The 23389-nt window shown below is 36.8% G+C and overlaps 2 protein-coding genes across 4 annotated transcripts in view; one reads left to right on the forward strand and one right to left on the reverse strand.

Moving 5' to 3' along the window:
- luzp2 (leucine zipper protein 2) overlaps positions 1 to 23389 on the forward strand; it is a 167800-nt gene that overhangs the window by 100490 nt on the left and 43921 nt on the right. For both annotated transcript variants that reach the window (XM_080884329.1, XM_080884328.1), the window contains exons 5-6: positions 1714 to 1776; positions 22457 to 22519. In XM_080884329.1, coding sequence (XP_080740455.1) covers positions 1714 to 1776; positions 22457 to 22519 — 126 coding nt within the window. The remainder of the gene's footprint in view (positions 1 to 1713; positions 1777 to 22456; positions 22520 to 23389) is intronic.
- LOC308397984 (uncharacterized protein) overlaps positions 1 to 23389 on the reverse strand; it is a 120883-nt gene that overhangs the window by 67905 nt on the left and 29589 nt on the right. The gene's annotated exons all lie outside the window — the stretch shown is intronic.

Below are 23389 nucleotides of genomic sequence, written 5' to 3' on the forward strand. Positions count from 1 at the left end.
TGTTGACAGATATGGGTAATTACATTCAAGCCAATCTCAACATCAGACAGTATTTTTCCATAAGCAGAGAGATATCAGATATATCTTATGAAATATTTTAGCTACAAATATTACAATGACTAATTATTATCAATTGTTATTATTGTTATTAATATTTGGTTACATTTGAAATACTATTTCATATGTATATATGTATGTATATATGTATTTATAGATAGATAGATAGATAGATAGATAGATAGATAGATAGATAGATAGATAGATAGATAGATAGATAGATAGATAGATAGATAGATAGATAGATAGATAGATAGATAGATAGATAGATAGATAGATAGAAATATAACCGACTTGTACTCCCTTATCCTAATACCTAAGCACTGTAGAAGTTGTTTTTCTTTTCTTTTTTTTAACCATTCCTGGGGGCATTGGTGGTGACTGCAAGCCTCAGACATGAACCTTGATGTTATCATGCCCTGTTAGGGGATGTGAGTCAACTGGTGAGGCTTATTTTACTGTTCCCCAGGGTATGTACCTGACATGAGGGCACCAGACCCATGAATCTTTTCGTCTTTGTCCTCAGGACTATGTTGATGACCTCTTTCAAGGACGCATTTTGCTAAAACCTTTTTCTTTAGAGTTGAAAACTCAAAGACAAAACCGTAACCTATCTATCTTACACACTGAATTCATTCGCTTAGATATATAGTAGCCCATGGCAGCAGTTTGCTGGTTGGTTTTTCAACCTCTGTATGGCTACAAGTCCGTACAACCACACACACAAACACACATGCCACAGGCACACTCTAATTTTAACTGAAAAATGAAAGACATACCAAGCTCTTGATGATCACTTGTTATGCCTAATTCTGCAAGGCACAAGAAGAATGTAATATGTTTTTTTTTGTCAAAGTTTAAAGGTCTTCAGGCCTTTGTGGTTGACTAAAAAGCTAAAAAAAAAAGAGAGAGAGAGAGAGAATTTGTGATTTTAAATGTAACTACTAACTTATAGCGCCCCTCTGCTACTGTCATTTTATATCTAATTGCATCAGTTTATGGTAAGGTACGATGTTTATGTTGACTTTACATATAGTTTAACTGGAGGCTAAGTCGATTTTTTAATGCTCGCACTGGAATATTCAGAAACAGTCAGTGTGCTGTTGCATAGAAGCATGGATGACGTGTGAAAAATAATTTTATTCAGAGGCATAATTAGTCAACCAGAATGTTCTTTCCTTCTCTGTTCTGTGTATGTATGTCTTTTTTCTAAGTCTTCTCAGGGACAGTGACAATGATTGAATATTGATGTTATCATGGTCAGGTTGGAGATGTGAGTCACCTGCTGTGGTCTAGTTTACAGTTCCCCAGGATGTCTTGGTAGAAAGTGGAAAAAAAACGTTGGCTTGCATTTATTTGATTTTAAAAAATGTAGAAAATACATTTATTTTTTTTATATTTCATTCGAAATGAAGCATATGAGACCTATTTTTCAAGATTTATAGGATGTTGTCAGTAGGAACAAATAGGCTTTGGCTTTTATTCACATACAGAATTGCATCTGTTGAATGAAATTAATTACACATACACTAGGCAAACTCATCATCCATAACGGTCATTAAATATGTTCACTGATGGAAAAAAGCACACATGCATACAGCTGGACTTTCTATGTGATCATCTTTTTATCTTTTTTTTTGTCTTCCCTGTTTTCAGATTAAATTTCTTAAAGTGGAGATGGAGAAAAAAACCAAAATCATCAAGGATTTACAGCAAGAGGTGAGTCATCAAAATATTATCTAAAGCTGAATAGATCACACTACACATTCATAAGGTATATACAGACAGAAAAAAATATAAGGGAAAAATTGCATTGTCTCTACACAGTTATCTATAAAAATGCTATAAAATGTAGCATTTAAACAAATATAATGATATCATTGTTGGTGTATATTATTTTTCCATTTTAAATCTCAAATTAGTGAGACTTGACAGTGCTATCGTTCGCAATGTCGAATTAAAAATCTCCTGCTAAGAGCCTGTGATTGCTTTGACCATGGTTTACATAATTACATTATTGTTTTACATAATTTTCTTCCTTACCAAACCATTCAGTAACCCTTGTAGACAACTCTCAAGATATAAATACTTACCCTGGCTGACTATGGTCACTCATAACAATATAAAAGTTCTCTATTGGAGGGAAAATGAGATCATCCCAGCAAATTTTCTCCCACAGTGGCTCACCACAGGGGTGCGCAATTAAGATTGTCCTTTATTTTCTTACACATCTGTAGGTAACTTGAATGTTTTCTAATTAAATGATCAAGATCCCACCTTTCTGTCGGTGTTTTAATCAAACACAGACAGAAAGGTGGGATCTTGATTTTCTTGATTATCTGTGTTTGCCAAAAGCCATTAGATTATCCCCAGGGACTCAGAGGAAAGCGTGTTTGTCTCAAAGGTGGACAAACACTGGCACTGGGGTAAACATTTTCATTTCAACGAGTACTTTGAAATACAGTTTTATAAAATAAATGTTTTTGATCATGTTTGCAATCATGATTGCCATGTCTTCCACTCTTTGAGAATCTGGGCTCTCTTCCTCTGCAACTTCTGTGATGGATTTCTCTCTGCAGGGTTGTTCAACATCTGTGCAAAGTAGTGCCTCTAAAAAGAAGTTCTTTCTCTTTGATTCTGAGGCTCTGACACAACATCTAACACTTACTGCTGATGCCTTAGACAGCTTAAAAAAAGGTTCAGCTTGCAAATACCATTTTAGCCGTACTGAAAATATATGACTCTACGATATCTGCAATTTGGTTTGTTTTCTATATGAATAAAAAAACAATCAAATAATATATTCCAATAGAAAGAATCAGAACAACATGGCAACATCAGTAAAAGCTGCCTTTAGGGGTGTTTAGACCCCTAGACAGTTCTAATATTTTGTTTTTTGCTTATCAGCAATGTGACATGAAAGAAAAATGAAACATCTGTAGACTTTGCTGTGACAAATAAAATGAAATTGGATCCTACCATCCACTTAACTGATTTTACTGTGTTTTATAGCTTTATAGCGTTGTGACAATGGGATATTATACCAATTTTGTATGGATTCTGAATTCTCTTATATTGCAGATTTGACTGCAATATTTTCAAATGCAAATTAGAAAGAATCGGCTACGGGATTGATTTACTCATCAAGTAATTTTTACTTACTATAGTTTATACTAGTTTATACTACTACTACTAATAATAATAATAAATTAGCTAATAAACTACTAAACATGAGCATATGTGTATGAAAAAATATGTTTTGGAGCAAATAAGAGTTTCTTTTAATAGTTGGACAGATTACATAGGCAACTCTTAGTTTGCTGCCTATGATCACAAAGCCACGAAGTGCTTTTGAACGGCAAGAAAGCTATTTAAATACATCATAGGATCATGGGAAATGATCAAGAGATACTGGAAATTATACCACCATATTGCTCACTATTGCACTGAGGAAAGTGATTTTTGCCAGATGTTCAAATTAATTTGAGACCATTTTTACTGAGCTTTGCTTCAGTAACATGATCAAGTGCTTCAGATGAAGAATCAAACAGTCACATAATCATATCAGTTTACTGAGATCAATCTGTTTTAAGAAGAACCTTTCACGTTATCTTGCCCTTGACCTCCCTAGTGGTACTAAAATTGCTGCGTCTTCACAGTGTGCAATTTTATAGAGATAGTAGAGGTTGATCTTAAATTGTGTGTAAACCCGTACCGATTGCCTTTAATTGTTCTCTGTGGAATTTTTGACCTCTAACATCATGGAGCAATGTTTTTTTTTTTTCACAATTCACAAGTGACCTAATATCTAATTTTACCAGTTTACGATATTTCACACAGTTCCACAGATCTATACTGGAGTAAATGTACTTGGATACTCTGATGCACCATTATTCTTTGTAAAATTAACTTTATCACCTACTGAGTACATTTAGAAACAAAGGACCACTGAGAAATGGCGTTGTTCTGTGATTTTATCACAACTGCCCAAAAATTGGTGCACCAAACTCAAAAAAACATGGACTGTAATGGCTGCCAAAAGAGCTTCAAGAAAGTATTGAGCAAAGGCTGTGAATACTTAAAGTTATTCTCTTATAGGTATAAGACTGTTATAATTTTGTTTTTTTGTCAAGGTGTTTTTGTTTCACTTACAGGGTATTGTCTTTGGAATTTTGTGGTGGGAAATTTAATCCATTTTGGAAAAACATCACATGGCAAAATATGGAACAAGCGACATGCCATGAATACTTTCCAGATGCATTGTATATTGCAATGGTGTACTGTAGTACACACACATGCAGGACATTTAGACTTTCACAGTGGTGATTATTCTTCTTATTATTGTTAGAGAAATTATTACATTAAAAAACTATGTTTGGGAGTTTTTAGATTTTTATGAGTGGAAGATGAGTGAGTCAAAGACAGATGTGCACTTTTTCCCTTTTTGTGGCTAATGAGGGAAGCACTTCAGACTGTACTAGTCTGCCACTGCGACCCTAACACAATCTCTGCCCAGCCCACTGATGTGCAGAAACAAGTGTGACTGGGTCATTAAGCACATTTCAACCCTCCTGAATTGTCAGTATGGTACAGTCATTATAGTAAGGTATAAAAATAACGCTGCCTTGGGCTACTGTTAAATGCTACTTTTTTAGCCTCCTTAACTCTCTTGGGGGTAATCAGAGATAAATTTAGAAGCACTTCTATAATCAATCAAGTGATTTTCACAGCAAGAGCTTCCACGTGTCAGCAGATCAGTTTAACCTGGTAAATAACCCATAAAGACGGCCATGATTTGACTTTGTAATGAACAATTACAAATGCTTTTGCTCTTAAACAACATCTTGATTTGGGAGTACAAGAAAAGCACACAGACAAAGAACCATGACTTAACAAATGCTGGTCACGATCATTGCAGCTTATGTGTAATTTAAAGGCTTTACGCATTTTAATCCCTGACTACTGCTATATCGCATTACTATCTGCATACATTGTACACACCAAAGAGCTGGCAAAAAGCTTTGCCAAATGTAGGACGTGAATAAGAGTTTGAGAATTTAACTGCACTTTGTGGTAGAATTTCCAGAGAAATGCTTCTTCACACCAGTTATTTACTCAGATTTTCACTGCAATCAGCTGAACGAGGCAAAGAGCAGCAGAACAGATGACATGATCGTTTTCTAGGCCCTCCATTTCCATTTCACAGAGTGCTTCATTGTTGGCGTTTTTAGGTTTTAATGTTGTATTTCTGATTTACATTTCTTGGAAAATAGTCAAGAAGGTTAATAACTTTCATAGTCACATATGGAATGGGCCATGTGTATGCTACAGAGATCTGCGGACTTCTATAACATCTGTGATATACACCAAAATATATGTTCGCATCTATTACATAGTCTCAAGTTACATAAAAATAATTTGCGGAAATGCGAATGTCAAACATTTTAAATCATTACAATTTTACCTCAGCAGTTGTACCTGGATATAGAACTGTTTTAAGTATAAATGAGCCAGAACAAAGAGTAGGAGAAACAGGCTAGACAATGCATGAAAATTCAATGAAATAAGATGTTACAAAACAGTTGCTCTTGCACATTTTATATGCACACCATAAAACCATAGGGTTTACACTCGGATAAAATTCAGTCTGGCATACCAAGTTTTTCTTCTTACTTTGCAAAGCATGTAGAGTGGCAGGTGGGATGGTTTGGTGTAAATTTGTTGCAAACCCAATAACCACTGTTTCACAGTATCTATTTCAATCTATTCAATATGCATTAATAGTGGCTATTCCACCAGTGCCATTCTAAAACTGAAAATATGACTAATTACTGGGATAATGTATAAATAAAAACATAATTTAAATGTGTATATGAACAATACTTGAACAACCAATAAATAAAACATCAAAGCTATGTAATGTAAATGAGAAGTAACTAGTTAAAGGCTACAGTTCTCAATAATGCTGAATTGATTCATTTTCTGCTGAGAGGTGTTTGTAATACATTATCCATCCCATTTGTATCGTTATTGATTATGTAAATATTAGAAACATGACCAAAGTTGTGACCTAAGATTTGTGATATAGCACATTATCCTGTCGGAGTCACCCATGAAAAGATGAATACATTGTGGTTATAAAAGGATGTACATGGTCAGCAACACCAAGTAGGCTGTGGCATTTACTGTATATGATGCTCAATGGGTACTGAAGACCTAGAAGAGCAAAATATCCCTTCTACAGTCATACCACCAATAGCAGCCTGGATTGTTGATACTAGGCAATATGGGGTCATGTTTTTATATTGTTTAGCCAAATTCTGACACTCCCACCCACATGTTGCAGCAGAAACTAGCAAGACAACATTTTCCCAGTTTTCTGTAGTTGAATTTGTTTGAGCCTGTACGAATTACAGCATCCGTTTCCTGTCCTTAGCTGACAGGAGTGGAACCTGTTGTGGTACAATCAGAGATGCTCTTTTGCGTACCTTGGTTCTAACGAATGGTTATTTCAATTACTGTTTGCTTCTTATGAGCTCAAAACAGACTGGTCATTTTCCTCTAGCATCAACAAGGCATTGTAGCCCAGAGAGCTGCCACTCATTGGACCATTCTCTGTAAAGCCTAGGGTTGGTTGTGCAGGAAAATCCAAGTAGATGTGCAGTTTGTGAGAGACTAATAACAATGCCACATTTAAAATTGCTCAAATCACCTTTCTTCCACATTCTCATGCTCAGTTTGAACTTCAGCAAATTGTCTGAATGTCATACACTGATTTGCTGACATGTGATCAGCTGATTAGTTGTGTTAACAAGCACTTGAACAAGCATACCTAATGAACTGTCTGGTGTGAGTACTATTTTACACCAATTTTCTGCATTCTGAGGCCAAAGTATATAAAAATTCCTAACAAAGCTGAAGGGAACATCTGTAAATCCATTTATATCCTTTGTTTACAACAGTATTGGGTTTTAAAATCTGTTTTATGTTGCATATCACTGTGAATTGTGTTGTGGTGTCAGAGGGGAAGCTTTATGGCTGCAATTCACTGTGAAGTCATTATCAATGATTTGCTTTCAGAGCTTATTATGACTATTTTGAGGGAGAGTGATTTGCAGGCTGACTTGGATCCTGCTGGGATTCATCAGGTTCTCACAGAGCATTGTAATAGACAGCCACACATTCAGCTCCTTGCCGCTGATGCTGATATTTTTCTCTAGTTTAAAATGGCTTCCTGACATTGTCTTCTTCCTTTCATGTCTTCCCGATGTAATTTCACCAGCTAAATGGCAGAAGAAAAAAATAATGCATCGGGGCATTTACTGGATCTCTCTATGATAGCCTTAAAAAAAAAAAGGAGTGACAAGAAACTGAAGTAGGCGGATAAGGGAAACTGCATCATTATGTGTTGAGGAGGACAAAGACAAAGCAGATGAAACTGCAGAACTAACAGAGGTTTTATACTGTGCTCTAGCAAAACATGCCGTTTTTTCTTTCTCTTTAGATTGATGGCACAAACTCACTTCTTCCTCGTCAGCAGAAAGTGATAGTGAATTCATCAGAAGTTACTATTATCATGCTTTCAAGTGAGTCAAGTGAATATAAAGTAAATTAAGAACATTCTTAAGCAACCTTGCTTGTATTGATGAGGCTTCATCAGAGTTCATTTCACACATGTGATCACTTACATACATTAAGAAGAAGAAGTCCATAAAAATCAACGATTTCATATATTATCTACTTAAAAAATGAATATTCAAACCCCATAGGAGGAAAAATAATTACTGTGTTGTGACTTGACATAACACATTCTGTTTACTTTCTCCCCCCAGCATAGATATATCACAGTAATGATACAAGCAAGACACATCTAGTTTTGTTTATTTATATATAAACATATGACGATAAATGTCATATTTTCCATAGGCACAGTGCATGTAGATACATCATTTATTGTTCAAACCACAAAGTAACAACTGTCATATTTTAGTCAGACTTTTCTATGATAGTCCAGATGTCGTGACCTTTTTAGATGCAAATTACTCAAAACACATAAATTGGTCACCGTGGGAGAGCAGATGTTACTCTTTGGATCCCTACAAAAGAGTTTAAAAGTCGTGCAAACTAGGAAATAACGATGACAATTACAAAATGAAAGCAGCAAAAACAACATACTGTATGAGTAATCAGCAGCCATTGATGACATTTCTAAGAGTTGATATAAGACCACCCACACAATTAGCACATATTGAGGAACAAACTCACAGTTTTAGTTGCCTGTTGCCTTTAAGATGAATCAAATAAATAAGGCTTTAAATTTGAAAATGTATTTTTGATTACGGGTTCAAACTTCAGCAAAATATAAAGACAAAAATAAAACACAGGCAGATGAAGTTAATCGTTTCAGTGCCAGGCCTGTTTCTTGTTTCTCTTTCACATAATCATTTTGAATTTCCCTCACTTTTCATGCAGAGATTAAGTGCTTTTATGTTATGATGCCATGCCCATTTCACACAATGTCCACTACCAAAACAGCTCTGACCTTGGCACTCTCCACTCGAAGCATTGATTCTTCCTCCACTGAGATCAGAGGAAAACCCAGGAGGCTTGTCATTGAATCTCTGGTTTTGCCATAAACTACACACACAGTTCAGTTCATTGGACTGCCTGGAGTTCAATAGAATGTGACTCAGGGTGAGCAGGTGGGTTAACAGACTGTCGCTTCCTCTCAGTTGGTGTCTAAAGCATTCAGGAAAAATAAGCCAAATAGATGTTAGAGTTTATATAACTGTTCCTGGCATAAGAGTAAATAAATTCCAGAAAAAAAAATTTAATGTAAAATTAAATACTATTAAGGTTTATAATGATTTCTTGTAAGAATGCGTATCAAGATATGATTTTAGCAGTGCTGTCCAGCCCTAAGTGCATCACAAGCCAGTGTCTGCAGTGGTACTGCCTCTTTAGGTTAACATCATCGGTTTGTTTTGATAAGGCTTTCTGCAGAGAGCAAAAATTATCTGGCATAGGTTTGTCTGTTTATTTATTTCACCTTTGGTAGGATCATGGAAAATTAATTAATAAAAATATTAATATTAATAAATTCAACTGCATCCTGTGTTAAGCAGGGTATGTTTTGAGATGTGTATGTATAAGGCAAGAAAAATGAGACAAGGTATTCAAATAAAGGCTAAGAATGAAAGTATATGGGATTTTGATGCAGTCAGCAGTATTGACAATACTTGCAGTGGTATTTTTGTGGACAATGTAGGCTGCACATGGTACACATATAGCAGAGGCTGCTGTGCTAAAGATGCTTTCTTTCACTGTCGTTGTTGTTGTTTATTATCAGTCATATGCATTCGATGATGTCAGAATGAGTAACATTATGAAATATATGACACTCACTCTCCTAATACTTTGTTGTTGTTGTTGTTTATTTAGAAACTGATAACTAACACCTGGAGAAACTGCAAAGACAGTGAAGTCTTATTTAGCGCCTGTACGAAGGCTGTCTTCCGTAGACAGCGTATTTGTACATCAACACAATGAACTAATCTAGCTGAGTCTGTGAGGAGAAAAACACTATTTAGAAAATATGCAAATCATGAGGTACAGTAATTCTGCATTGCTTGTCTGTAATGAAATCTGGAGTGGCAGGTAAACCAGAAAATACAGTGTGTGGGTTTAGTGTCTCATGCTAACACAAGGGCGTGTTCCATCTGGGACCCAGAGGGCGGTTTGTATTAAATCTGCATTTCTTCCCAACACTGCTGAAGTGCTGTAATATGCAAAAAGACAAATTGCAGTTACCGTCTGTGAAATAGCCAGTACAGCAATTCTGTTTTATTTACAGGTTATATGTATTACTTTCAGAATCTCAATATATTATTTCTTATAGCCTGAGATTGTGCAATTAGTTTGAAAGCATGGCCTGGAAATCACAAGTGTGTAATCTATTACAGGACTGCATAGAAGAGGGTTATTCTGCTCATAATGAATTGTGTATGTCCAAACTATCTCCACATTTAGAAGCACTGATTGTTCCAAAATGTAGAGTGATGTGAACACTCAGGATCAGTACCCAAAATGTCCTAAAACCTAAATATGAAGGATACACAGATGGAAAGCACTCAGTTTCCATATAGTTATACAGTGTAATTTAAGAACAGTGTAACTAAAAGTAAATATCAGGATATTTGAAACGTTCCAGGTTTTGTGATTGCGTGAGTAATTAACATTTAGTCAGAAACATTGCATTGTATTTTTAAAGAAAACAATTCCTAAGTGCAGACTGTTTGAGCTGTGCATGTCTGTAGCCACTCCAGGTAGTTACTCAAATGAAAGCAGACGAATCTGCTTATCTTATGTTTTTACAAGCAATGAATTATGTTTGGGGTTGTTTTTTTTTAACTCGCTGGTGAGTGCAATTCATTGCATTGCTCATTACATTATTTACTCTGTAACACAGCATCTGGTGCCTTGTCACATGATTATCAGTTAACAGTATAAACTTGTAGGCTATGAACTACAAGGACAGTACTTGTATGTAAACCTTTGTGGTAAAATACTGATGTATTATAATAGATATAATAGATACTGTGCATTAATGTGAACATTATGTGTGTAAAATATAGATTGAAAAATAGCTTCCTGGCCTAAAACATTTACATTACTAATGTATGTATGTGAAATAATTAACTATGTGATCATGTTGCGTATGCTTGTTGGACACTTGAAAAACTATAATGTTTAAAGATTATTCAGGTAAAAAAAATCCAAATACATAACAATAGGATCCTATCCAGACCAGGAGATCATGCATTGGGTAAAAAGTATTTATTTCCTCATTTTCCTTCATCATCTCTATTTTAAAAACAAGTAAACAAAAGTGGATTTTGTGAATAATTTTTGAGAGCAATTACACCCCAAAGTTAGACACTGCCGTAGCAGCTGATTTAGTGGCAACTGTGATATCTCTAAGCTAAAATATATATGTTTGCATTACATAAGTCATCAGAAAACTGATGGGAATGAATGAATCATTGCAACTCTCTGCTCCACAGAGGAAGCAGAGTAACAATCAGCCACAAAGTTACCCTTGCCATCAAAGTGTTACTTCTGGCTGAGCTTTGCGTCAGCTTGAAGTGAAAAATCATACTTCCTCGTTTGGAGTGTGTGGGATGTAGGATGTATGTCTGGGTAACTCAACCACCTGCCGGCATCTCCTGCATTTATGCATAAGCCTTAGACGTTCTGTTACAAGTGCGATCATATTTGTGTCACTCTCCACATTGTTTTGCACTTAATACAAAAATTTTGCTACGTGTGGCTTCGTGGACACTGGCACGAAACTCAGATGAAAGAAACTTGTTCAAGAGAGGCTGCAAGTGTGCACAGGGCTGGTGCCATGCTGTCACTTAGCAGCGTTGCTTTATTCCTCATACCCCGTCATGGATATTGATTTCTGGCCCTCGGCTTCCAGACAAGTGACCGGTTTTCTGTGGTATTCAGCTGTGACACTATAAAGTGGATGGTCTATTTTTTATTTATTTATTTTTTACAGAAATACATCCAAGTACTTCACGACTGATGAAGGCTGTGACTGCAGATATTTATTTGCGATGTTCAGAAAATTACTTTTTTTCTCCCTTATTTTATTGTAGCTAGAGGCTGTTTTAACAAACACTGTGACTTCACACGACTTTCAATTTCAAAATGTCTTGACACCATGGGACAGTGTCAAGACATCAGAGAATAGTGAAAACATAGAGGCTTATTCTGAAGGAAAATATTGAAAAGGAGTTTAAATATTTCTATATCATTATTTTTGAAAAGAAGCTGGTCTCCAGGAGGCCTTGTAGTTTTAATTTTAGCTACATTTCTTTACTGAACAGTAAAAAGATTGTGATCATACATATATACAAAAGAACTCCCCCGATCAGACGGTGTGTTCTTCAAGCTCGGGTCCTCTACCAGAGGCCTGGGAGCTTGAAGGTCCTCCACAGTACCCGCTGTTCCTTGGACTGCAATCTGAGATCTCGGAGATCTGCAAGAGCCACTCACCTAGCATGGGGATTACTGCCCCGAGTGCTCCGATTACCATGGGGACCACTGTTACCTTCACCCTCCACATCTTCTTGAGTTCTTCTCTCAACCCTTGGTACTTCCCCAGCTTCTCATGTTTTTTCTTCCTGATGTTACTGTAATTCAGTATAAATCTACATCTATCCCTATAGCCGTCTTCCTCTGCTTGACTACCATCACTATGTCCGGTTGGTTAGCCACCACCAGTTTGTCCGTCTGTATCTGGAAGTCCCACAGGACCTTAGCTTGGTCATTCTCAACCACCCTGGGAGGCATCTTCCATTTTGACCTCAGGATTTCCAGGCCATATTCAGCACAGATGTTCCTGTACACTATACTGGCCACTTTGTTATGGCGTTCCATGTATGCCTTGCCTGCTAGCGTCATGCACCCTGCTGTTATGTGCTGGATTGTCTCAGGGGCATCTTTACATAGCCGCATCTGGGGTGTTGGCAGGTGTAATAGACCCCAGCCTCTATGGATCTCAAACTTAGAGCTTGTTTCTGTGCTGCCATGATTAGTGCCTCCGTGCTGTCTTTCAGTCCAGCTTTGTCCAGACACTGATAGGATTTCTGGATCTCAGCCACTTCCACTATCTGCTGGTGGTACATACCGTGCAGGGGCCTGTCCTTCCATGATTGCTCCTTCTCTTGCTCCTCTGCGATGTTGGCTTCTGGTAGTTTGATGCCCTCAGTTCTGACTAGCTTCCCTCTCTTCATTACAGTTGAGTACAGATAGTTTATTCTCCTGGCTCCTATCTGTCTGGTATACCGCTTCAAGCGGTATACCAGACCGCTTGACCGTATACCGCTTGTATACGGTCAACGTTGTGAGTCTTTGCTTGGCAGTTTCCAAGGCTTCAGGTATAGACAGCTCGTTGAACTTCTTAGGCACCTTCTTCATCGCATCTTTCTTCAACTCCGATATTTGGCGGTGCTTTCCACTGTACTCAACATGGAAACGTTTTGCCTTGCTTTGCCATCAAAGCATCCCTTAATTAAGCGGTGTAAATTTACCACCTTAATGACCAATGTGTGTGAATTAAAGTTAAGTTCTTGGTAGAACTTACAGTACAGAGGCATTAATCAATATTTTGCAGGAATACACATACTTAAATCAAAATGTTTGCTTTTTTTTCTAAATAAGGAGATAATTATTTTTGATAAGGCTCACATGTATCTATTGACTGGAGTGTATCATCCAACACATGAGAATAGATATTATGCCCATGTCTGTCTGTCAGAATAAACAACTGTAATCACATATCCAATTTATCCATTACTTTTTATTTCTGTTTATATCAGGCAATTTCAGGAACAGAAGAGTATTTTTTCAGTCACTATTCATGTTCCTCGCAGAGAGAGTAAACACTATTGAAGAAACGAGAAAAAAATTGGATAGAAAACGGGCGGGGATGGTCCGAACCAGCGTTTGCTGGCATTTACTTGCCTCAGTGTGCATGTTTATTTACTTGTAGTGTTTTGTTCCTGCTGCTCTAATGTTGCCTTTTATTTTTACCAGTTCTAGCTTATTTAAGAAAAAAATCTGATGGTCTGACATTAACTAAGGGGATAGGCTGTGTTAAATCTCAAAAGGGCCTTCTTTGGGGAAAAAAACCCAAACAAAATATTATTTTCCTGGGTTTTTTTTTTATGAAAATCTCTTTGTACCTGTTTTGCTCACTGCTCTCAATCTAGTGTATAGTCTCCTCTTATTCCCCATATTTAAAATTTCCTTATATGCATGTTGATAATTTAAACTGTATGCGTGCAACACAGTGTAATAACAAACAAATGCCTGTCATACTAAACAGTTCTAGCTGATGATAGTTGTAGGCAGCAAACTGACAACTTCTCAAGATTTTGTTGAGTCTGTTCTTGAGGACTCCTTTATTTATCCTTGCAGGTGTTTAATGTAACTCATAAACAAGTTCTCAGTGTGATTTACAATCACACTGACTACAGCTACAGAAAAGTCACATCTTTAGCAATGTAATACAAAAGTACAGTGAATTTGTTTACTCTCCATGCGGTGCACAATGGCAGCCTCATAGCCAAACGCAAACTGGCAGGAGTCAGGGAAGTTTTCTACCACTGTAAAATGTCACTTCATACATCATTACATCTAGCCGTTAATCTTCATGCAGTGTCATATGCTCACTTTTTTTCTCTGATTGGATCCAATTAAACACAGTACCTCATTTTCACCTCACTGACAGCCTTATTGCTAAAAATCTGTTGTTATCCAAAAGTCCTAAATGTTCCCTAGTGTCATAACAATTCAGTATACAAAGTTTGGCATATGACAATATTACATGGCAAGCGAACTGTGAATGAACTGCGTGTCATTTCTTGGAACAAGTAGTTAACACTTTTAACCATTTCAGAAATATTTTTCCTACACTTACATACTAAAGGTAGTGTCTTACCCAAGCAAAATCCAATAGATAACGTAGGATTATGGCTAACCCAATTGACAATTGACCTAATTCACTTTCACTAACCCTAGCTGGGTGGGTTTAATTGCCTTGCCATAATCCTTGTGTCATCATGTGTTTGTGTAGCCAGTTAAGGTTATATTGATCTTGAATATTATTAGCATAGGTGTTGGAATCATTCAATATGTGTTCTTTTCTTATATTTTGTTATTGAGAGTTTTAAACTTTAAAGAGAAAAAAAAAAAAAGTTGAGCCCGGCTGTTGAGCCATTTGTGTTTACAGTGCTCACTCTGCACAGACTACAAATCCATCCATCCATCCATGCATCCATCCTCTTCCACTTATCCAGCTCAGAGCTGCCAGAGGCTGGAGCCTATCCCAGCTACTCTCCCTCCAGAGCTAATAATTTAATTGATGATGGGTAATGTCACATAAAGTAAACTTAGATCACTTAGAACTGTTTCTGCCAGAATGCTTTTGGACTGTTGTGCCTTTTCAGCTTTAAGCTGATCAGCTTGGAAGTTACATCCATTTGTCTGGTCATTATTCATATCTTAGAGCTGAGGTACTTGAATTCATCTCTAATCACTTTCTACATTACAGATGGCTCACTATCTTAAATCCCAATCTAATTCATCAGATTGCTCGAGTCATTTTTGATTCCGCTTGAAAAAAATACAAGGAATGACAGTGAATCAAATGACAAGAACGTATTAGTGTTCAGGGAGGAACTGCAGCTTTATTATTATGCCAGTGGTAATTCAGGCCACATCACATGGAATATTTCAGCTCTTTTTTGAAACACCCAGCCTTCCCAATTTCCCCGAGAGGATCAATAGAGTTCATCTTATCTCCTTTCTTCGAATAGCCTGAAGCCTTGTCAGGCATCGTACGGCACGTCTCAACAGCTATTTGATGAGAAATGCAGAGAGGCAATATCTATAAAGAAGCACTGAAATGAAGCTTGTGTTCAGCTCAGATGAATATATGGACAATATTCGCATCAACGTAAATTAAATCTTATCTAATCTAAAATGATTGATAGCTCATAAACACAAGCTTTAAGTATTTATAATTTTTTCTTGTAGTTTGCTTCTGTCCTTGTTTTCTATTTCTTGACCTCTTGTGGGGGGTCACCACTTGTGTCCACCAAGTTAATTAAAATGGCAGACAGCTACGGGGAAAACAAAATCCCTTGACTGCCCTGTTCTTAATGCACAGATTATGTATTGCATGCTTATGATTGTACAGCAAAACAATAGGCCAGTGACAAGAAAGCAGTCTGTTCGCTTATGCATAATACCCCCTCAAGAGTCCTTAAGGATCTGCCAAGACAAGTTCAACTCAAGCTGTCAAGCATGCCGGTATAAGATATCAGGGGGCTATGTTATATTTAATAGCTTATCAGCAGCAAATATTTGCTTTGCTAATGCCTGTAATTTATAATGGATGTTTTGACAGCAACACGGCTTCCTGTGCAGGCCCCACCTTAATTTTCTTCCATTGTGAGTTTTTCTTTTCATAGATTACTGCTCTGTACTGACAGTGATTGGAATTGGCTACATTATGTGTGGAATCCGTTCATTAATATATGACAGAGGCTGTCAAATAAACTGAAGTTTTCATTTTATAATATGCATGCATTCTTTAACTTACAAGAAGCTGAAATCCAGGAAGAAAAATTACAGTTGTTGAGAAAAAGACAACATATTGTAGAATGTGGCAAAACATACAGTTGAAAAGTTGCAAAAAAATGTCTTTGTCTGTCTTTGTGTCGTGCGTTAATTATGGACTTTAAACAACTGGTGTTTATAGGCCTTTTATATATAATTACAACCTTACAATAAAAATATACAATTTTATCAGTTTGTTTTTGTTTATTATTTTGAAAGAAAAAAAACAACAAGAAATCATCATTGAATTTTATGCTATGGGAGCCAACCAAAGGCAGGGGGAACCAATAATAACTTTGCTTATCAAAGGACTTTGTTGTTCACTTAATCAGAAAGCTTTAAATGATCTATAATTAAAGTAGTGGACTTCAAAAAAAGTATAATTCCTTAAGATGTACAATAGCAAGTTCCTTAACTTCAAATCCAAATGTTCATATGTTCTCTTAAGATAATAGGAGACTGGTGACTTTACAGGAAGGTCAACACAACAACAAGGTTGCGATTATTTTGTCCAGCCAAGTAAGTGTAAGTGCTAACATTAAACATAATACATATAGTTATTATTTATAAAGTGTAGCAGTTGTTATTCTTAAAACTTCATGACAACATTTAAGTGAGATTAGGTATATTTAAGAAAACCGTATTCTGGTGATGTCGCCACCAGAATAGGGTTGTGGGTCACTTTTTGAGTGGAGCTTGTTTATTCATCATGTGCTCCACCTTCTTACAAAGACAGCTTAATCTGTAATTATAGATGGCCATTAGTGTGTCAAATTTGCTCTACAAGGGTCTGATATCCACTTATGAGGACATTATACTACCACTGTTCTATCAAAATTTTAAACGAATATCCTCATTTGTGGCTCTCATTTTTCTTAGAAACAAAAATTGGGTAAAAAAAAATCTGTTAATTCTTTGTTTTTACATTCATTGGGCCCCAATATGCCCAAATATCAAAGAGAAATTAAAAATGCATGCTGTGGAAGAGTTTGGGTCTCAGGAGGTTAATGGATGTCCGTCTCTTCATCTTAGTGACTGACTATCTGCAGTATCTAGGGCATACCTCACATCTTGTTGAAATAAGCTCCAGCTACCATGAACCTCTACAGGATAGAGTGTGCATAACTAATAGTTGGACAGAGCCAGTGAATGCATTTTTGTTTTCTACAGGCACGGTAATCAACATAAATAATGAAGGCATATTTTCATGACATGTAACCTGTTAAAACACTGATGCCACAGAATCATCTTGTCCTTTTGGGTTGTTTTTGCCATTAACAATGAATCTTATTGACCTTTTAAGCTGAAATGTGTTATGACAACAGCGCCGCACTTGTAAGTGGTGTCAAGCAATGTGCACGCCACGGCCAGTTTGAAATAAAAATGTCAGCCCTAAATGCAATGCACTTTTCCTAGTTTATTTAAACTTTGCAGGGCTGGGTGGAATGCACCGCTTGGAAGTGTTTGATACATAAATATGAAATATGCCAGTTTATTATGCACACTGCATTCACACTCCATAGTGTCAATTTGGGAACAACTCGACTGAGATGAAATACAAAATGTGTTTCCGGAAGACTTGGTTTCTGATGCTTCGCACTGAGGCTAAAAGGATGCTGCACTGATGGCTGTTGAGTAGTATGAAAGTTGACCTAGATGGACAGTAAATATCAGCACTTAGTGCCCGTGAGCATATCAGCACTTTATAATGTGCGAAAATAACTTTGACTTGAATAATGGGAATTTATTTTATGTGTGTGTTTGTGTGCTAAAGTCCTTTAGGTTGCTGTGATAGCCTATACTACTGTATGCATTGCATTTTATCACTGACTATACAATTATTTGCAATAATAAAGCACTAAACTTGACAGCAAATTCTGAAACATAATGTGCTCGTTTAGTCAAGGAGCAATACACTTATTCGGATGCTGTTGCATTTTTCTAAATTAAAATATTAACAACATGATTGACAATACTGCGGGAATAACACGTTATGCCATGTGCAGCATGGTGCATTTCATTTCGTCTAATGCACTGTGACATACAGTATAAGCTCCAGAGAATCTTATTTTCTCTCTGAGTGTGTCCTGGGGCTTAACTACGTCACATTTTATAATGGCTGCCAGTTCTACATGTCCTCAAAAGGTGGTCCTTCTGTAGTGGTGAAAGGAAGTGCCACTGTGTGGAAATGATATTCGGTCAGCTTTGCTTCACCGAGTCACAAAACAACTCATTACCTCAGCTAAGAGTGCATCTTATGTCTGCACTGGAGTGTGTAGCACATTGTGCAGGTGTGGGTGTTAAAAATAAATAAAAAATAAATAAAAGGAAAGTCCAGAATGTACTGCATGTTCAATTTCAAACTGAATACAGCACCATGTTAGGGAATTATTTTATCCAATATTATTTATGTAAAAAAAAAAAAAGTGAGGTACACAGTGATCTGTAGTTTGACTGTGAAAATATTGGGCCAGATAATTATTGATGCCCTGCGTATGTGATTTTTAGTAATATTTAAGGCCTAGCATATCATAGTTGATGCATGACATGACACATTTTCAAGAAATACATTAAAAAAAAATTAAAATACTTGGATGTCACAACATTTTTGTCAGAAGGTTCTAAAAGCAGTTTGAATTTTTGGGCAATTTTATGGTTCAGACTTTAAAGCTTTAAGTTGCAGATTAAAGTTTTATTGGTGATACATGTGTCCCACCTGCAGGAACTGAACTTCATGACAATAGATGCATTCACATAATTATATGTAATGTCAAAGGGCAATTTCTGCTTGGGGCTGACATTAGACTAATTTGACACTGATATTTCTTCAGGTAGAAGCAATATTCAGAATCTACATGCTGACAGCTCTGTGTGTTTCTATATGGGCACCGGACACTAAATGGTTATAATACATACGTATGTTTACCCCAAAGGTCACTTTTTAAACCCATAACTTACTTACTTGCAAATCTGACTGCTGGTTAACATCCCCAGTCGGTGTTATATAGAAGTTTCCATCCAAACAAATTCCACAATGATGTTCTCATTAGAACGATACATTTACTCGACTCTCGACACTTTTGAACATTTTATGGTGCTGCAGTGAGATCAACAAAACAATGCCCACAGCTCTGTTGGTACTAAAGAAATGAGAAAAAATAACCACACACTTCTATAACTATGTTTTACAATGTTATATATATTTTTGCTTTTATTCCTGGCACTGTGGTAAGTTACAGCCTTTCACAGTAATTTCCATTATGGTTCACTTTAATGATTATCTCGGGGTAAAGTCATTTTTTCATGGTTATTTTTTGGTCTTTCCAATTTTAGCATGTCTACCCATGTTTTGTTTTTGGTTTTTTGGTTTTTGGCTTGTTTGTATTATACTCTTGAATTTTCACCAGCTGATCGTGCTGGCAGTTCTGAGTCCAGAGGGAACACAGTGAGCCTATTTTGATGTGTTTCATCGAGACTCACTTTCCAAAACCACAGTGTGACTGTATAGCTTCAGGACAGGGATTGCAAACAGGGACGTTAATCTGAGAGGTAAGAAGAAATGTGGTTGTGATAGATGTGACTGAAAAGTGGTGTAATCCCTGGCATGTCAGAAAAAGGGTGCTGTGGCCGTGTAGTGGGCTGCTAGCTGCTAAATGTGTCCATACTTGCAGAAGAAATTTTCTTCCATCGTTCTTTTTGCTGTTTGGATTCCCTTTTAATTCAGTTTGGATCGGCGCACTGTTTGGATTACTCAGTCAACTGATGCAGAGGTCAAGTGAATGTTATGAGTGGCACTGGATCAGAAATGGATCTGGACAGTCTAACATCCTTTTTTGTCTTCCTTCCAACAAGGACTGATACAGACAGTCTTACCTGTGTCATTCAAAAATATCCATATTCACTTATTTTTTACACTTTTTCTTATGTCTTAATTTATTGTGCTCCTTATTTTGTGTATTTATTTACATTTCTAATATAGTATTTATTCTTTTAAGCTGTGTTAGCTTGGCTGCTCTAACCTTTGAAATAAATAAAGTATATATCATTTTATATAAGAGGGCAAAACAGTCCTGTGAAAAGCTAAGTACACTCCATGATTCAGTACCTTACAGAACCATCCTTAGCAGCAATAACTTAATTTATCAGTAGTTAGCGATAACTTTAAGTAATCATTATTTGTACAACTTCATTATTCTGTCTCATTATTGTGGAAGAAATTTGGACGACTCTTCTTCTTGCCACAACATTTCATTTACATGTCAAGGTCTTACTTTGACTGGGTCATTGCAACACTTTGATTCTTTTTTTTCACCCATTCTGTTGTCGATTTGCTGCTGTGATTAGGATCTTTGTTCTGTTGCATGACCCACTCTAGGCCAAGCTTTAGCTGTCAGATACATGTCCTCACATTCATGTGGTCAATTCATGGAGTTCGTGGTCAACTCAATGAGGTGACATCTGAATATTTCAAGGCTTTGTGGTCCGCTCACTTGATTATTCTCTCTTTTAGCTAGTTATTTAAATGCTGCATTATTGCACAGAAGTTAATGGTAAAAATGTAACCACTGGAAAATAAATCCCCAAAACAAGCTGAAGCTGGAGTCTTCCCTTTCTACAAACCAATTGCTTGTATACACTTATAAATATAACTCTTATAAATATACTGGGTTTACCAAGTAGCTTTTCGCAGTACATTTTGCGGACAGTCTGGTTTATAATCACATTAGAGACAGTCTAAACTTTCTCCTATCTGCAGATGCTGGACGACTGGGTCATCTGGAAAACTTGATGGTTACTTTGGGTTAAGCATTAAGCTGGTTTAGGACCGATCTTATTACCAGATCAGTGCCAATTAAAAAAGAGAAATTCCCTTCTTATCAAATGCTGTTATTGCTTTCCAGCCATATTCCCGTCTGTCTTTACATCTCCCCTGACTGTGTCAGTGCAGACTTCCTTTTAAACATATTGTAAGGATTTTTCTGACTAAAGTGAAACTCTCCATTCGGAAAGGTCTCAAAGGTCATTGAGAGTGGAATTTCTCGAAAGAATATAATGATTAAGGCCCTAAGGCTTGAGTGGAGACTCTCTCCTCTAATTTTATAATTATGCGAGAATAGACAGGCTCGGCATACATAGCATTCCTACTCCTCCTCAATACTTACGGCAAAGGAGCTGTGTTAACCTTGTTTGAATATATGATCAGGCATGAAGACTTTATAAATGTGTATGATCAGTATGAATACGCCCTCTGAGAGGGAAAAAAAAGCCGGCATCGGCACTGGATGACAACACTCTCAACAAAAGTCATAGTTTTGTTCTCCTTATTTCAAAGCTGGCTGCAATAAATGTTTCTGTATAAAGAATCTGATTCTCTTGAAATCTCCTTGCTCAAGTATGTTGTAAAAAAATTCCCAGAACACCTATAGAAGTATAGTGTATACATAAATACATCTATAGTTTTATTCAGATTCAGTTCACAGAAAAAGCTCTTGGGTACAGCAAACCACAAACCTTATGGGTTTTACTATAAATGTTTTTTAATTGCTATTTGGATTCAACCATGTTTTGTAAATGAAGAAATTGAATTTGCAAGACAAGACAAAGCACATTGCATAATTTCTGCTGCCCTTGCACTTTGCAGAAGTTGTCCAATTAAGCGTTATGTTTTTTTCTTTTCTTTTCTTTAAATTTACATTTAATTGAATGTACGTTTGTTAATAATCTATAGATTTGGTTTTAATACATCAAACCTAAGTTGATGTTACAGGTGTTGTGTGTTTGGACAGAATCATTCACTTGTCTCCAGATTTAGATGTTAACTGGCGCCAACAGCTCATGACCCAAACTTTAGCATCTCTCCACCTACTACCATTCAAATGATTTTAAGACTTTACTGATCATGCTTAAAGTTCAGTGGGGGTCTTGCCCTGAGCTACGTTTTTGACCTTTAAGAGGCCTGCGAGCCAGAGTGCGCTCTCAGATCGTCAGACAGGCCACTCCTGACTGCTTTTAAGTCTGAAATCAAGAGGCAACCAAGCACTTGCTGCGAGGGCTCCTATATAGTCAATTGCCCAGCTGGAGAAACTGATGCCCACTGAGTCAATAGTGCTTTTTATACAGCACCAAAAATGCTAAAGCAACATGCAGTGCAGGCTACAGGGCAGATGCAAATGTCATTACCTCTTTTGTGTTTTCTTTTTTTCAGAACAAGAGCTTGAAAAACAAGCTGCTCTCGGGGAACAAACTTTGTGATGCCTATGCTGAGGAGGTAAGAATTTTCAATTAGTGCATTCTGTTTCACCTCGTGCATAGTTAATATTCAGGTCCAGCTATTTAATTGTCTATTGTTCATGAAAAGAGTGCAGTTTGTAACATAATGCAGACATAGTGCGAGCAAGTAGTCTTAACAAAGCATAAACAGTGCTATAACTGAGAAATGCAATGTGATTGCTTTTAATTCAATGCAAAGTATTAAGATATTAATATATATTAGAAAAAAATACATGTTTGTTTGTTTGTTTGTGTTTTATCTATGGCTTAGCTTATCATTTAGTTCATTAGTTGCTGCTGTAATAAGAAAACTCTTGATGCGACCTGTGTGTGGTGAAAGATTTATAAAGGTCCAGTTAAAGGTTAGAAATGATCCATTTTTGTCTCCCTCTCGCTGTCTCTCCCACTCCCTCACATAAACATACCCAGACACACACGCAAGCGCGTGCAAGCACAAAATCTTTGTTTTGGCAGTCCAGTGAATCTCAGAACAACTTGTCTCTAAGTGCAAGCTTTTTGATGGCTGTGCAGTGCAATCTGAGAAACTCAGGTTGTGGTGAGAGTAGCTTTGAGTGCATTTGGTCTGTGTCATTTTTGCTGTCACTTTTCCTCTTCTTCAGCTCTGCTTTCAGTTTTTTTTTTTACAGTCAGCAGTGTCCATCAGGTCCACATCCATAGTGAGCCCTTGAGCTGAGCTTTGAACTGTCACTTTTGCCTTCCTGATGGCCAGTACACGCTGTAATCTAGCCATGCAGGATCTTACAAGGCAGCGAATCCTACAGGCATCCTGTTGACATGCTCGAGTCAGTGCAGCTGGTATTGTGTAATTATGGGGTTCATAGTTATGCAGTTGTAGAGCTGGTGATTC

This window comes from Rhamphochromis sp. 'chilingali', assembly GCF_963969265.1.
Source record: "Rhamphochromis sp. 'chilingali' genome assembly, chromosome: 6".
In the NCBI taxonomy this organism is placed as follows: Eukaryota; Metazoa; Chordata; class Actinopteri; order Cichliformes; family Cichlidae; genus Rhamphochromis; species Rhamphochromis sp. 'chilingali'.